This window comes from Mixophyes fleayi, chromosome 2, assembly GCF_038048845.1.
Source record: "Mixophyes fleayi isolate aMixFle1 chromosome 2, aMixFle1.hap1, whole genome shotgun sequence".
Taxonomy (NCBI): domain Eukaryota; kingdom Metazoa; phylum Chordata; class Amphibia; order Anura; family Limnodynastidae; genus Mixophyes; species Mixophyes fleayi.
The window spans coordinates 222,175,207-222,190,038 of NC_134403.1; the positions used below are offsets into that span (position 1 = coordinate 222,175,207).

The 14,832-nt window shown below is 38.2% G+C and overlaps 1 protein-coding gene across 1 annotated transcript in view; it reads left to right on the plus strand.

Moving 5' to 3' along the window:
- Nucleotides 1-14,593, plus strand: part of LAPTM5 (lysosomal protein transmembrane 5) — a 29,672-nt gene extending 15,079 nt beyond the window's left edge. Inside the window, exons 3-8 of the mRNA XM_075198109.1 lie at nt 490-566; nt 1,399-1,527; nt 1,604-1,732; nt 3,034-3,123; nt 12,105-12,203; nt 14,207-14,593. Of these exons, the coding sequence (XP_075054210.1) occupies nt 490-566; nt 1,399-1,527; nt 1,604-1,732; nt 3,034-3,123; nt 12,105-12,203; nt 14,207-14,281 (599 nt within the window). The 3' untranslated portion in view covers nt 14,282-14,593. The remainder of the gene's footprint in view (nt 1-489; nt 567-1,398; nt 1,528-1,603; nt 1,733-3,033; nt 3,124-12,104; nt 12,204-14,206) is intronic.
- Nucleotides 14,594-14,832: the final 239 nt, after the last annotated feature.

Below are 14,832 nucleotides of genomic sequence, written 5' to 3' on the forward strand. Positions count from 1 at the left end.
ATATTCAAACATGCAAGGTGCATTATAACCTAGTAGGCTGAAAAAGCAAGGCATTCAATAAGCCAGGTGGACTGACCAGATTTTGCTACCCCTTCTTATTTTTCTTTTACACATTTGAATATCTAGCTAACTATGTGTAATAGATGTATTAAAATCTGCTTAAAGCTGCATTCTTGGGTGGGGTGAAAAAGCCCTGTACTCGTCGCCCCGGAAGCTGCTCCATGCAGCTTTTATCAAACAGCTCCACTATTTATATCTCAGCCAGGGCCAATAGGAAACCACAGCTTGCATCTTCCTATTGGAATGGCAAACAAACAGCACTTTCCAGCTAGCCAAGAGTACACCTTTAATGAAATGTAGACTGCTTTCCTGGAGCAATGAATACAAATATATGTTTAAAAAATGTAGCATTCCCAAAAATGATGTGTAATACCTTGAGATATACTGCACCATGTGTTTCTGATTTCCCCCCCCCCCTCTTGTTTTCAGTATACATAGGTTCAGGCTACCTCCTACTTGTGGTCCTATTCCTGATCAGCATCCTATTGTTATGTGGCATTGTAGCAGTAAGTGAACTACAATCTTGAAAGTTTGTAGATAGCCCATATTGACACAACACATTATTCTCAGCTATGTGCAGATGGTGGCATCAGACACCGAATACAGGGGGGGTAGTAATAGACAACCATACCTATTTTCCCTCTTTTGTCCCAACTCGGTTTCCTACCTATTGCTTCTCCCAGCAACAAGTACAAGCACTGTTCTGACACTTGATCAGTAGGATCCCTCATGCAAAACTCCAGTGGGGTTATCATATGGAGAGCAAAATGTAAATCAAAATGGAAAGAAGTGGTTATGATATTTAATATTTAGCAAATAGTTTACTTTACCCATTAGTATGACGCATATGTGAATTGATATGCATAATTACCAAGCAGGTTACACATAGCAGTTTATGTAATTACAAAATGTCATGTGTTATCTGTTATCTAAGGATCATATTTTATTAAAAATGTGTTTCATTTGATTGAATAAGGTATATCACGGGGCCAGATCTTAAAGTATAGAAATCTGACAGTTAATTTCAGAAAATACAGAATATACCTTTCAATGTCTAGGTGCATAATTAGCTCTGACATGTCTATATTCATTAAAAGTCAGGAGGTTTGGGGATTTTCCACTCTAAATACAGTAAATTATATCTTGGCATCATGTATACAAACATTGAGATGTGAGCCCTATGGGATTAATACGTTTTAGAGTGTGCTTGTAAGGGAGAGCAGAGTGCACTGTTGAGCATGTGATCATCCACCAGTCAAGTTACTTTTGTTAACTATCTCTGTAGAATCAGTGCATGCTTATTTTCCTTATGTTTCATTTTCTTATCCCATGTTTTAGAATCGGGGATATCTGGTTATGCCATTTATGGCTTTACAGATAATGGATCTCATCCTGAGTTCTCTGGTGTTCTGTAGCGTTTACAGTGAGTTGCCTTCCACCAAACAAACGATTGCAGAAGACAATCTGGTATGTGAGCTCTAACATGACTCTGTTGTGTATCTCTATTACATGCTTCTATATAACCATTGTTAATTTCTTCTAGGCAATGTCCAGGCTTCCAACTCAGTCGTCTGCATGGGGATATTTTGAAATGAGCCTCAGAGTGATGACTTTTTGTAGCTGCTATGTTGAGGTCCCAAACTATTTAAATCTCAAGTCTATAAACTACATGGTATGTAATGGCCAATAATATTTATTATTGCTAACAAGCTAGATGTGAGTGAACACTAATTCTGCAATATTTCATTTCGGAAATAAATCTATTGCCTAGATATTTGGACACAAATAAAACTTTGAGATACACAATAGTAGTATAATGATTATTTTGTCAATAGCAGTTACTCCCTTGAAAATAGGTGATAGTCTAAAGTCGATGTAAACAACCCCCCAGGGCAAAGTTTACAAATGTGCTCTTCACACTTAGTTTTGAATCAGGATGTGACTGTACAAAACAGTGTATGTGGCTAGTCAGATGGCTTGTCAAGTAAATGCGCTCTAGGCTGGCCTTTACTTTAAACAGTTTATATTGTCTATATTCCTCCCAGTGACAATGCCTCAAGTAAAAACCAGCATATAATAATAAAATGATACAGCCTCAATTGTTAAACATATTTTTTCAACCCCAAATTATCTTAAATATAAAAGAGCCCCAAAGAAGAGCATATGCTTGATCTACCATTACTACAGAATATCCAAGGCCTTCCTAGAATAAAAAAAATATTAGCCCCTTGGTCTGAATAATATACTGGACAGTTGCGGGCTATATGAAATGCTGGTCAACTGGTTGCCATATAAAATGCTGAACACTGGGGCATATCATTATTATTATTATTATTATTATTATTATTATTATTATAATATTCTATACTATGTATAATACAATGCACTACAATCCCCAACCTGTCATGTTGGGGATTGTACCTCTATACCAGTTACATGGACTGTTTGGCTATATTTATGCCCTATACTCTTCATGCTAAATCTGTTATGTTATGTTATGTTATGTTATTATTATTATATTCTATACTATGTATAATACAATACACTACAATCCCTAACATGTCATGTACTATTCATAATTCAGTTGTATTTTAAATACGCTTTCATATAAAAACATGACTAAGAAAAGATACAAACAATTACATCCAGGTTACAGTTGTTCATACATACAGAATAAAAAGAGGTGCTGAGAATCGCATACAGAAAACAGGATCTTATAATTGTTTTGATGTACCTGATGTGAATATTATGAACACCAAGCCATGGGGGCTCATGTAACAGGTCAGCAAATGGTAGAAGAAGTAATATCTCCAAATGCTACCTGAATAAATCAATATTCTCTATACCAGTTACATGGACTGTTTGGCTATATTTATGCCATATACTCTTCATGCTAAATCTGTGAGATTATAAAAACCATTAGCAATTATCTATGTGGTATGAAAAAATAATTAACTATGCTCCTTATTTTAGAATTATTTTCTAGTGAACAAGTCTTCTCAGAAATACGTCACCAGGCTCATCATTATCACCTTGCTTCACACTGCTGTGTTTCTATATAAGGTACAATTTCAGTCTTTGAATATAAACATTACAGTGAGCTGTTTAATCAAACCGAGTAAGCGAGAGAAAGAGATGATTCAGCAATTCCCTGCAATGCAATTAGCAAAAGCAATATATACCATGCCTGCTTCATAAACTCCCTTACTTAGCACCATTTCAGCACCGGGGGCTGGTTGATATAAACAAGGCATACTGCCCAGTGTTGTGTTATTAAAAGGCCAATGGTAGATGCATAAACGTCCTTGAACACAATAAATCTCAAGAAATTCAGTCTGACTATCTGTAAGTTCTTTCAATTACACTTTCACAGGGGAGAAGCACTTTTGGCATTCACCATAATTTCTAAGTTCTCTACAAGTATACTGTGATAATTTGATTTGCATATAGCATTTGAGCATTATATAATATAGCAGTATACTAACTAAAAGTCTGCCGGTTATCCCTTACATTGGAAAGCTCGCTCCAGATTTTACTGTAAAAAAAATTCTGCTAAATGGACAGTTTAAACATCTTAATGTCTCTGATAACAGCGGAAAGTACTGTGTTCTATTTCTACCTCGGGATATCAGGAAATATTTTTAAATCATATTGCCAAACAATGAGGAGCTTCTGCAGTTCTGCAAATGAGTGTGTACAATTTTCATTCAGATACAGGTCTATTCAATACCACAGTTACAATTTTTGTGTTTAACAATGTAAAATACGTTTTAGGGGATATGTAGCCCCTTCGCCACTGGACACTTCAGCATACCTAGAAGGGTAATACATTTTATAGTCTAACAGTCAGGTTAATCTGACCTTTCCTCAACCGCAGTGCCTCCACCTGGGCCATGGGGACAGTATTCCCATTTAGACCTACAGGCACGCACCTTAAACTAGGGATGTGCACCAGCCACTTTTGGTGTCTCGTGTTTTGTGTTTTGGATTCGGATTTCCTTGAGGTTTTGGGTTTGGATTTGTTTCGCAAAACACCTGACGAAAGGTTTTGGTTTGGATTTAAAGGTTTTGGATTCGGATTTATTTTGAAAAAAACATAAAAAGTGTTAAAATCAAGTTTTTTGGTTTATTTTCACTTCTACGCTATTATTAACCTCAATGACATTCAATAACAATCATTTCCACTAATTCCCAGTCTATTCTGAACACCTCACACCTCACAATATTGTTTTTAGTCCAAAACAGGCTCTACTGAGGCAAGATGTCGTCCTCATCCTCAACCTCTGATTCCTCTCCCCCTACAGTGTGTACTTCCTCCTCATCACACATTATCAATTTGTCCCCGCTGGACTCCACAACCACAGGTCCCTCTGTACTATCTGGAGGGCAGTGCTGTACTTGATTGAGGAATTGATAATTCATTTTTATGAACATCATTTTTTCAACGTTCTGAGGAAGCAACCTCCTTCGCCGCTCACTGACCAGGTTCCCCGCTGCACTAAAAACTCTTTCCAAGTACACACTGGAGGGGGGACAACTCAGGTAAAATAGAGCCAGTTTGTACAGGGGCTTCCAAACTGCCTTTTTTTCCTGCCAGTAACAATATGGACTGTCTGACATGTCTATTTGGATGGTGTCAACAAAATAATCCTCCACCATTTTTTCTATTGTGGCAGCATCCAATGCAGCAACAGTAGACATGTCTGCAATGATTGGCAGGTCCCTAAGTCCGGACCAGATGTTATCAGCATCCCCGCCAGCGGGTCTCTTAGGAAAACTGAGCTTTTTCCTCGCAGCTTTATCCTCCAAATTTTTGTTTTCCATTATATGTAGCATACGAGAGCGTACCCCTAAGCCACACACACTCGGCAAAGCCTTTAAAAATTATATGCGGCACAGGAGAGTACCACTGGACTTGTACTGCAGAATCAGTGAACTTTGTAATATTGCAGTACCACTGGTGGACTTATACTGCAGAATCAGGGAACTTTGTAATATTGCAGTACCAATGGACTTATACTGCAGGATTGTTTTTGGATATTTTTTTTTAATTTCTTTTTTTTATAATTATTTTTTTTTTTTTATAACTTTTTAATTTTTTTTTATAACTTGGGAATAATGGGTTAATAACAATGCCCTTAGAAGGACAGAGCACAGGACACAGCACCACTGGACTGAACAGGACACAGCACAGGACCCAGCAGCACCACTGAACTAGGAAGGACAGAGCACAGGACACAGCACCACTGGACTGAACAGGACACAGCACAGAATATAGCAGGGCAGAGGACCACCTAACACAACCTCCCTCTACCCTGATCAATGGCTGAGTGAAGATGGCGGCGGCCAGCGGGGAATTTATAGAATCCGAGTATCGCGAGATCCGGCAACGGGATTATGACTCGGAGCCTCGCTTTCAGTTTTGCAATTGGCGGGAATACCCGGATCTGTCTCGGATCCGGCTCGGATCGGCAAGGCTCGGGTGGGCTCGGATTTCAGATATCCGAGCCCGCTCATCCCTACCTTAAACTGACTAAAGTATCTTTAAGTTAACAGGATGAAACAGAATTTTTGATTTGGCATAGCCATGCCCCTCTTTCATTCTGATTGGAGGGGCCAACCCCCTCTTTCAATTGGATTGAACCCAGTGGCTGAAAAATGGACAGAGGATGCTATCCAGCATCACGGATTCTGTTTAAAAACATAATCGAAGAGACCAGGCAGGATGCTCTTCCTGCCTGCCTTTTTGCAGTCAAACAGACATATGTAGTGTGCTGCTATGGAGATGTGGAGGGATAGTGTGCCGATCACCCCCAAGCTTCCTACGCCCAGATTCGCCACTGTGATTAAATGAAAAAAGTAAAACCTGATGACTTCAAATCTGAGCGTAAAACTGTTCTCTGAGTCAGAAAATGATGGGTCTGCAGCATGTAGCGGTGAGGATCAGTACAACAAATATAATATATAAAAAGAACAATGAAAAAAAGTGTTTCTCTCTTTTAAACAAGAAGATGATTGGCGTCCCAACAATAGTGCTTATTGTTAGTATTAAGAAGACAATACTGTGGGTAGTTGTCACAACAACACTAATAGTTGCTAATAGGAGCAACATAATGATGTGGATAGTAGTTGAAATTAGAAGAATTAGCACAGCTGTGTGCAGAAGAGTAGTCCCGGCAGTGTTAAGCAGTTCAAGGTCAGTCCTATTGACTCTCATAAAACACATTATTGTCATTATCAACATTACTGATCAAGAACACTCTATAATATATAGAGTAAGCTCCTTTGTAATACCTGTTGTGTGTTTTTTTGTGTTGTTGTTTTTAAACTGGTTGGTCGTGTATTATGTTGTACTAAGCAATACTTCCTCTTTTCAGCATTGAATAGCTTTGTTCTAATGAGGCTGATATGCAATTTTTTAAGTCTCAAGGTGGATCCAGATATTAGCAATCTCCCCCTGCCCTTCCCCATGACTAGGGACATAGAGAGATTATAATTAATTCAGATTAATCTTTTTGGCAGGTAGTATTGCTTGGGATTTAGTCAATCTGTCGACGTTGAACCTGTCGACAGCCAGACTGTTGACACCAAAATGTCAACAGTTAGAACTGTTGACAGGTTTCAGTGTGTCACCATGGTTAAAATTGCAACATTGTGACTGTCGACAGGTAGTAAAGACAGCAGTCACAATTTTGACATTCAAACAGCAATGTCAACATCAGTCGACAATACAGCCGCCAGTACATTAATACCTCCCCCACCCAAAAGCAGCTTAACCCTAGTGCTGCCAGCCTAGGCTGGTACTAGCAAAATGTGAGGGACAAAATGTGTCAGATTGTACTCCCCTTCTATATTGCCACCAAATTCTAGTGTTGCTTTTTTTTTTTTTTTTTATGTATCTCCTGTATTATGCCTGCGGGTCCGGCAGCAGACATTGTGACTGTCAGACCTTGCAATGACTTTTAACCACGTAGACACTCTGAACCTGTCGAGATTTCTGACTTTCGTCATTTTGGTGTCAACAGTCTGGCTGTTGACAGGTTCAGCATCGACAAATCCTACCCAATCCTATTTTTTAACAACTGCTATGTTTGCTATAGGTAATAATATTTGCGGTGATCCTGCCACATATAGTGCATTAAATGCTTATTATAAATTGTAAATTTAAAAGTGTTGCACTTTTTCAGCCTCAATAAAAATGCCTTAAAAATTAAACATGAGAAATTTTAAAGCTGGGAAAGTACTAACATGAAAATTTCCTGTGTAACACAATCTTACAATTGCAGAGTATATATCAGTGTGTAGTACATGATAACCAGTCTCCACAGAAAATTTCGCTGGGATCCTGGTGATAAGTGATATCAGCCCTGGAGATCCCAGCACAGTTTAGCACCATTTGGTCTATCAGTTCCGGAAGTGAACTAAGAGCCCAAAAGGGTACATGTGCCCAGTCATGCTTAGAAGAGCATAGCAAGGCCTCAGGAGAAGATTAAATAGTATCCCGGGCCCTATGGGCTGTTATTGCAGTAGTTATCATCATCATCATCATCATTGTTTATTTGTATGTCGCCACAGATTCCATAGCACCTGATATAGTCGTACAGATATGACATACATGAAAACAGTAAACATAATAACAGGTACGAGGGTATGTTTGTGCAGAATATTAAATGCATTAATGCAGTTAACTGAACAAATTGTATAGCATAGAGAAAAAAATCACCATAAGACATGGCAAGGACGACAGAGAGTGGACAGACATCAGACATAAGGTTACATTCTAGTGGCAGGGGTAATAAGATTTAATACAAGCTAAGGGGACATTAAGCTTAGTGGACCATGTGGATAGCAGAGTAGGTGAAGCTGGAGTCTAAACAGCTGAAGTAGTAGGAGGGCGGGTTGAAGTTGTGATAGGGTAGGTTGACAGGGATAAGGATATCTGCATATACCTTTTTTTCAGCAAGAATTCTAAAATGGGATTTGAATTCATTGTTTAGCCTCTAATGTTCCCATACTAAATAAGAATAAACCTGAATAAAAACACTGTGGAGGACAGGGTCAGGGCTTAAATGTATGAAGGACCTATTGTGAACAGCACTGTGCTGTCAGAGGGGTAGTGGGCAGCATCATGGAAGGTATGGGTAAATACCTCCCAATTGTTCCTCAAGTTCCTGCCTAAGCAGGACAGTCCCCAAAATCTGAACTATCCTGATGTAATTAGGACAATTGAGAGGTAAATTTATGTTATTTTACAGACCACGGCTGATGAAAGGCACTCACCGAGGCCCTGTATCCCTCCTCTCTCCTCGTCCCTTCCGCCTCCCTTTTCCGGATCTTCCTCCTTCTTTATCTTCCTCACCTTTACTCTTCTTCTTCCTTCCAACTACTTCATACTACTCCTCCTTCATCCTCCTCCTCCGCTATCCTCCCTCCATCTATATTTTCTTCTTTTATTATCCTGTTATGAATCACAGTTAGGCTGAGCATTAGAAGAGTATGTGCTGAGCACAACACACATAGTTACTGAATACTAGGGCGGAGCAGTGCATGTACCACCACATCTGCACTTTAACATGTGCCAGTGGAGGATCAGTCCAGGGATGATCCACGACACTTGTTATAAAGTAACTGGTCCCTGGGGAAAAGCAAGTCATCATAAGTGGACCCAATTAGGCCTGAGGTGATAGGCCAGGGCCAGGTCTAATCAGCCTTGGGCCTATTTGTGATGGGCGCCCTTGTGCTTTAGCCCTGTAGTAGGATGCAATACAATGATGCACTATAGCAGTTAATGATAGACTAATATACTTCCTCAGTAGTAACTTGACTGGCAAAAACTAAGCAGCATATAATAACACAGTAATGCAGAAATCAGCTAGGAAAAACTAGAAAATCAACAATTTTAATAACAAAGTAATAGTGGTATACACATACACCTATCTCTTGGCTTCTAAACTCTTTTAGGACACATAGATCATAGCATATTGTTGTGACACATGCAATTTAAAGGAACACTCCAAGGTTCTCTCGGGTACAAACAATCATTATTAACAGCACTACACATTTCTTGGTTCCCTCTCCATGTTACATATGAATAGTAACTTGTATGTTCTGTAACTTGGATGCTTGTAATACTTTTTTGATAACATAGAAGTTAATTGATGCATAGAAGTATAGTCACTAAGGGGATAAGTATACTAAAAAACCTGCTGCAGCATGCTCTTGGACGCCTCCAGTTTCCACTGTCATGTAGGTCCAAGTTGCTATCTCACTGGCATCCCCAAGGCATAGGAACTGCTATCACACTGCATTGTCGGATGTGGCCAGGCATGATGAGCTCCCTATGCAGATATCGCCCTTTTTTTAAGCTATCCAGGCTGAAGAGAGCAAGATCACATCAGTCCTAGCAGCTGGGGCGGATGGGCCAGTAGTTTCCCAAGAAGTTAATTACTTGGAAGCTTAACAGGACCCAAGGGGTCTGCCAAGGAATTTGCCTGCCTGATAACTCCTAGTGCCAAAGGTACTTAAAATTATTTTCTTTATTGTTGCTGTTAACAGGGACACATACGAAAATGATAGCACTTTTTAGGATAATAATGGGGTACAATTATGAAACTGTACTTTATGTGAAAAAGAAGTGTTGCCCAACGCAACCAATCAGATTCCACCTCCAAGTTTTCTAGTATAGCTCAGAAAGCATACACCGAACTGTTTGACATAAGTAACACTGATTTTTCTACAAAGTTGCCTATAGAACAGTTTTCCTAATTGTCCACCACTGTGTCAAACAATATGGAACAAAGCTTATTCGCACACTGCCTTATATTTTAATGCACTCTAGCCAAATTAGGGACAGGTAGCAACCAGTGGAATTGTGACATGCAGTGCATGGGAGGAGAGGAGGATTAGCAAGTCATGTCATGACATTGGGGCGATCTTTATTAAATTTGTATTATATTCTCTTCATGGTATATTTAAAACAAATTATGCTCCAACAAGCTATAGGTGAAAAAAATGTGGTATTAAATAAGTGTAGTTCACATGTGTTAGTATGGCATTAGTAACAAGTCAGCAAAATGTTTTAAAAAAGTATATGCAAGAGGATATGAATAAGTTCCCAGAGAAGCTTTCTGTCCAGATACATAACGCTGCTAGATGCCTAGTCGCGTAACGCTGAAAAAATCCAGATCCCTCCTCCAGACAGCAAGTCCTCAATAAAATCTGTTTTCTGACAACTATGGAAAAAAATGTCAGCGGACTTAAATAAGAAAATCCACAAATTCTCTCAAATTTGGGGCGATTAGTTCATTTACAATAGCCCTTCTGGCCCCGCCCCAATGCCTGACCAAACCCAGAATATTTCAGCTCTCTTCCTTATAATTATTAGGTAGGATAATAAATGTTTTACCGGTCCGGTCACTAGGGGTACCAGGTTTAGTCTCATCACCCCCTCACATTCCTCCCTCTTTCTTCCTTCTCCCCCCTTAACTATTGCATACACCTATACGCTATTGTTGGCCTCACTCAGGTTGCATATCGGCGCTCAGCTGGTACCATACTCTCATCTTTGTACAATATGCATTTCCTCCATCCGAGAATGATATAATTTCCTTAGTAACTTTTGAGTTACCACTTGTGTTTGTCCGCTTGTGTTCATATGGAATATTTGTGTATTGTATACCAAAAACTATAAGAAAAGTCTTAAAAGAAAAAAGCATCTGCAAAGATGAACATCAGAAAGGAAAAGGGCAGTGTGCTCCAGTATATGACCTCAGAGGACAGTGGTCCTTAGCTTCGTACTCAGAAATGCACAGCAGCGCATGTTTTACAGATATCCCAATTAGAGGAGGTTTGGGGATCACAATATGTTCATGTTGCCTAGTGGGTCTAAATATTGTTGAAGACTAGTGATCACTCCCTAATAGTTTTGCAAAACTCATAGACCACTAAAATCTAAAGACCAACCAAAGGAAAGCCAAAAAGAAATTTGTAGGTTACACTACACTATCAAGTGTGACATGTCTAAATCAAGTTTTATTACAGTATTTGTTCTATAGAATTTGCGGGTGCTATATAAATAAATGGTGACGATGATGTTGACGATGATGATGATGATGATGATGATGATGAATGGCATTCTGCAGAATCGTGAAAAAAAAAAAAACGGAACTGGAAGATTCTGCTGCAGGAACTTGCACGTTTGCAAATTGTCCTGTTCTACCATGAAATTCCATCAACATGAATTTTGACTGCAGTTTTTTACTCGCCTTGTCCAAAATCCTTTGTAGATTTTGCGCAATAGGTATGTCCATACAAGTCACTTATATCTGCTGGCAGAGCAAAGGTATATTAGTATAGCTTTAAAAAAAATTAAGTCACTGACAGCAATGACAAAATATTTGCTTAAATACATCTTTTCAGTGTGATCTGAAAATGGAAGTTTCTGTTGCAAATAGAATATTATTTATTTGGCCTAAACAAACTTCCTTGATTTTATTGGCTAAAAAGTTGTTTACAGGCAGGTATAAACAAATCTTCCATTTGTGGTGCTGTGTCAATCGGTAATTTGTTTTATATCTTATATTTATCTTTGTTATGGTCCAATTTGCCATAAATAAATAGGATTTGAGCCCATACCCTGTATTTAACTTCTGTTTAAGACACTAGAACACAGAAGGGGAAATAAAAAGTGTTGTGAATGAACTTTGCCTTTAAATTGGAAATATTTACAATTTAAAAAAATCATTTATTTTTATATTTATTTTAATGTACATGGACAGGAGGACATATGGTATGGTTTATTATGTGCAGATTATATGCAACTTGTGCATGTTTACATTTACAAATATGACTTATAAGTTATAACTGTCGTTTTGCTTGTTCTGCAAAATTATCAGCAGTTTACTGGGTCTTTGATGATCAAATAATTGCACATATCCATAAAAGTAATAGCAACACATCCCATCAAAAGATTTGTGTGTCAGTGTTTATCCACAATCTTTCATATAGCATGTATATAAATAATACGCTTCATTCATTGTCTACAGGTACTTATGATCTGGTGTCTGTGGAGAGTTTTCAAGTCTTTAAATGCTTCAAAAGGGAATAAATCAAAAGATGCACCTCCGGTGCAGGACTTCTCAAAGGTAAGATGTTAAGGTAATTAGGGCTCTATTTACTATTATGAAGAGATAACTGCTATCGCCACTTATTGCAGCGATAGAAAACCTTGTACCAACGCAATTAACATAGAATATGATGCCGATACTGTCAATACTACATTAACCTGCACATGTATGACTCGGCTTTGCCAGTTCACACCTGCACAGTGGTACTGGAAGCCCATTTCCACTTCCCACAAAAGAATAAAATTAAAATATAAATGTTAAAAATATATAAAAAATAGTATAAGTAAAGAATAATTATGCTTCAATTCCATTAGACGCTTTATTTAAGTAATTGAAGCATTTTTTCTATAAAATAACCATGCGATCATCATCCAGAGATGGCGACAACGATAGAAGGATTGCACATGTACCGCTGTGATCCTTGTTAAATAGTCTTTCTCATGCTTTGCATGGGGAAGGTTTCAGGGGGACAAGCCTGGTGAATTTGTTTACCGAAGGTTGGTAAGGCTTGATAGATAGGAACAAGCCCTATCTCTGGCTATAACACACATCTTCTCCCACTAATAAATAAAGCAATTAGTCCACTAAACACACCTTGGACTGGAACAGATAGTGCATCTAGAGTAATGGTATTGTGAATACAAATAAACGCAATAAGTAAAATTACCAGATCTTAACTGATATGGTACATCAAGGATAACACATATTATCTGAGCTCTCTAGATGACATCATTATTAGTACCATAACATAGCCTTTAACCTGCTTTACCAAACTGCCATGCCAAAAAAGATTTAAAGATTCACACAATATACTAGAGCCTAAAGCTACTCATACTGGTCTGATACTGGATGTGGCTACTTTAAGGTATCTTTATTTGTGTCCATGTACCCTATCCTAGTCAATAACACATCACCATACAAAACTAACTAGCACTATACTCAGTGTGCTTAGGCCTTAAGGTACCACTGCTGAACACTTAATATATACTCTGATGCCATTTTGTTTTAATGGGAATTGCAAAAAAAAAAAAAGGAGATAGAAGGGGGAGGTAAACAATTACGCTAAGTAGGGTATTCCGTAATATACTCTGGCTGTAAAATATACATTGCAACATCTCAATATCTACTTGCTGCGTATGCTCATCTACTCACTAGTGCCCAGATCACTAAAATATTTCACTTAGCCTTTTACTTAAGCTGGGTACACACTACAGAAATTTTGACCAACTTTTTATGCTGAGCGATTTTACATGCGATCGATGTTCCGATCGCTCGGTCCATGGACTGCATACACACTAGCCATGTTTAGGACGAGAAAGGGAAGAGCGGACGTCCCTTTATTGACTTTTTACAGCCATGTTGTCGTGAGCAATGACTGTAATTTCATACTCACTGTTGTGGATCGGTCGGCAGTTTATACTCACTAGACAGCGGAAACGAGATTGGAACGAAAATATTAAACAGTACGACCAACCAAATGAGGCGACAATCGTCCATTTGGGCAGACTTTCGACCATCGTGTCACTGTACACACTGACCCGACTTTTGAACGAGCGGTCGTATGTCGGCTGATTTAGCCGATTATTGGTTGAAAACTGTGTAGTGTGTACCCAGCTTTAGCCAAGCAGTTTGCATAGCTGCAATACTCAACAAATACAGATGGAGCACAGTTTGTCCTGGCTAATAGTGTACTGTGCTTCCTGAAGTGCTAACACTTAGCTGGATCCTGACATATTCACCCTAGTCACGTTATAAAATAGTAATTAGAGGTGAACAGTGAGATGAACGCAACAAGTGATAGGACTCATTTAGTGTTCTTGGTTATGTTGCCTTATAACAGCTACAGTAAAGCTTTATAATAAGCAAACTTTCTGCATAATAAAATACATATTGTCATTGTTAAGTAGTGATGAACAACTGGCAAGAACAAAATATTCTGTGAAGTATGACCATTTTGTTTACCAGTTCCTCATATTATATGCTCTTACCATTGTATTTGTTGTGGTTTCTTTGTGTTACAGGTAGCACTGCCATCATATGAAGAGGCTATTAAAACAGAATCCAAAGATTGCCCACCTCCCTACTCTACTGTTTAGCCTACTAAGCTGCAAAAGTTTTAGCTTCTGTCCCTCTGCAACCAATTTAATGAATAATGCAAACCTTTCTACTCCAAATTATGCAGACAGAAGGGGGTTGTGTGCGAAATGGACTATATCGCACTCACCACAATCAAAGATTAAAGTACAAAATAGTACATAGCCACATAGTGGCACAGTTAGAATGGAGCAATGGAAAATGTATCTAAATCATGTCAAGACAAAGAGACTTTACAGGAGATCTGTATAAAATAGATCTGTCCCATCTCTCAATAAACACTGCGCTATAATAAATAATATTCTTTAAGTATATGCATTTGTATATATTTCCTTTTTTGTAAAGACTTATTGTTGTGTTTTATTGTAAATCAATATTTTTCATCAAAAATCAAACTGGTCTGTACATCAGTTCCCAGATTATTTAGATTAATAAGGAAATATCCAGTGGAATTCCTTTAAATAAGTTAAAAATGTCTTAAATGTATTATTACGTTTGGTAAGTAAAGTTGCATGTAACTGTAATTAATCAAGATATTGCTAATAATGCAATT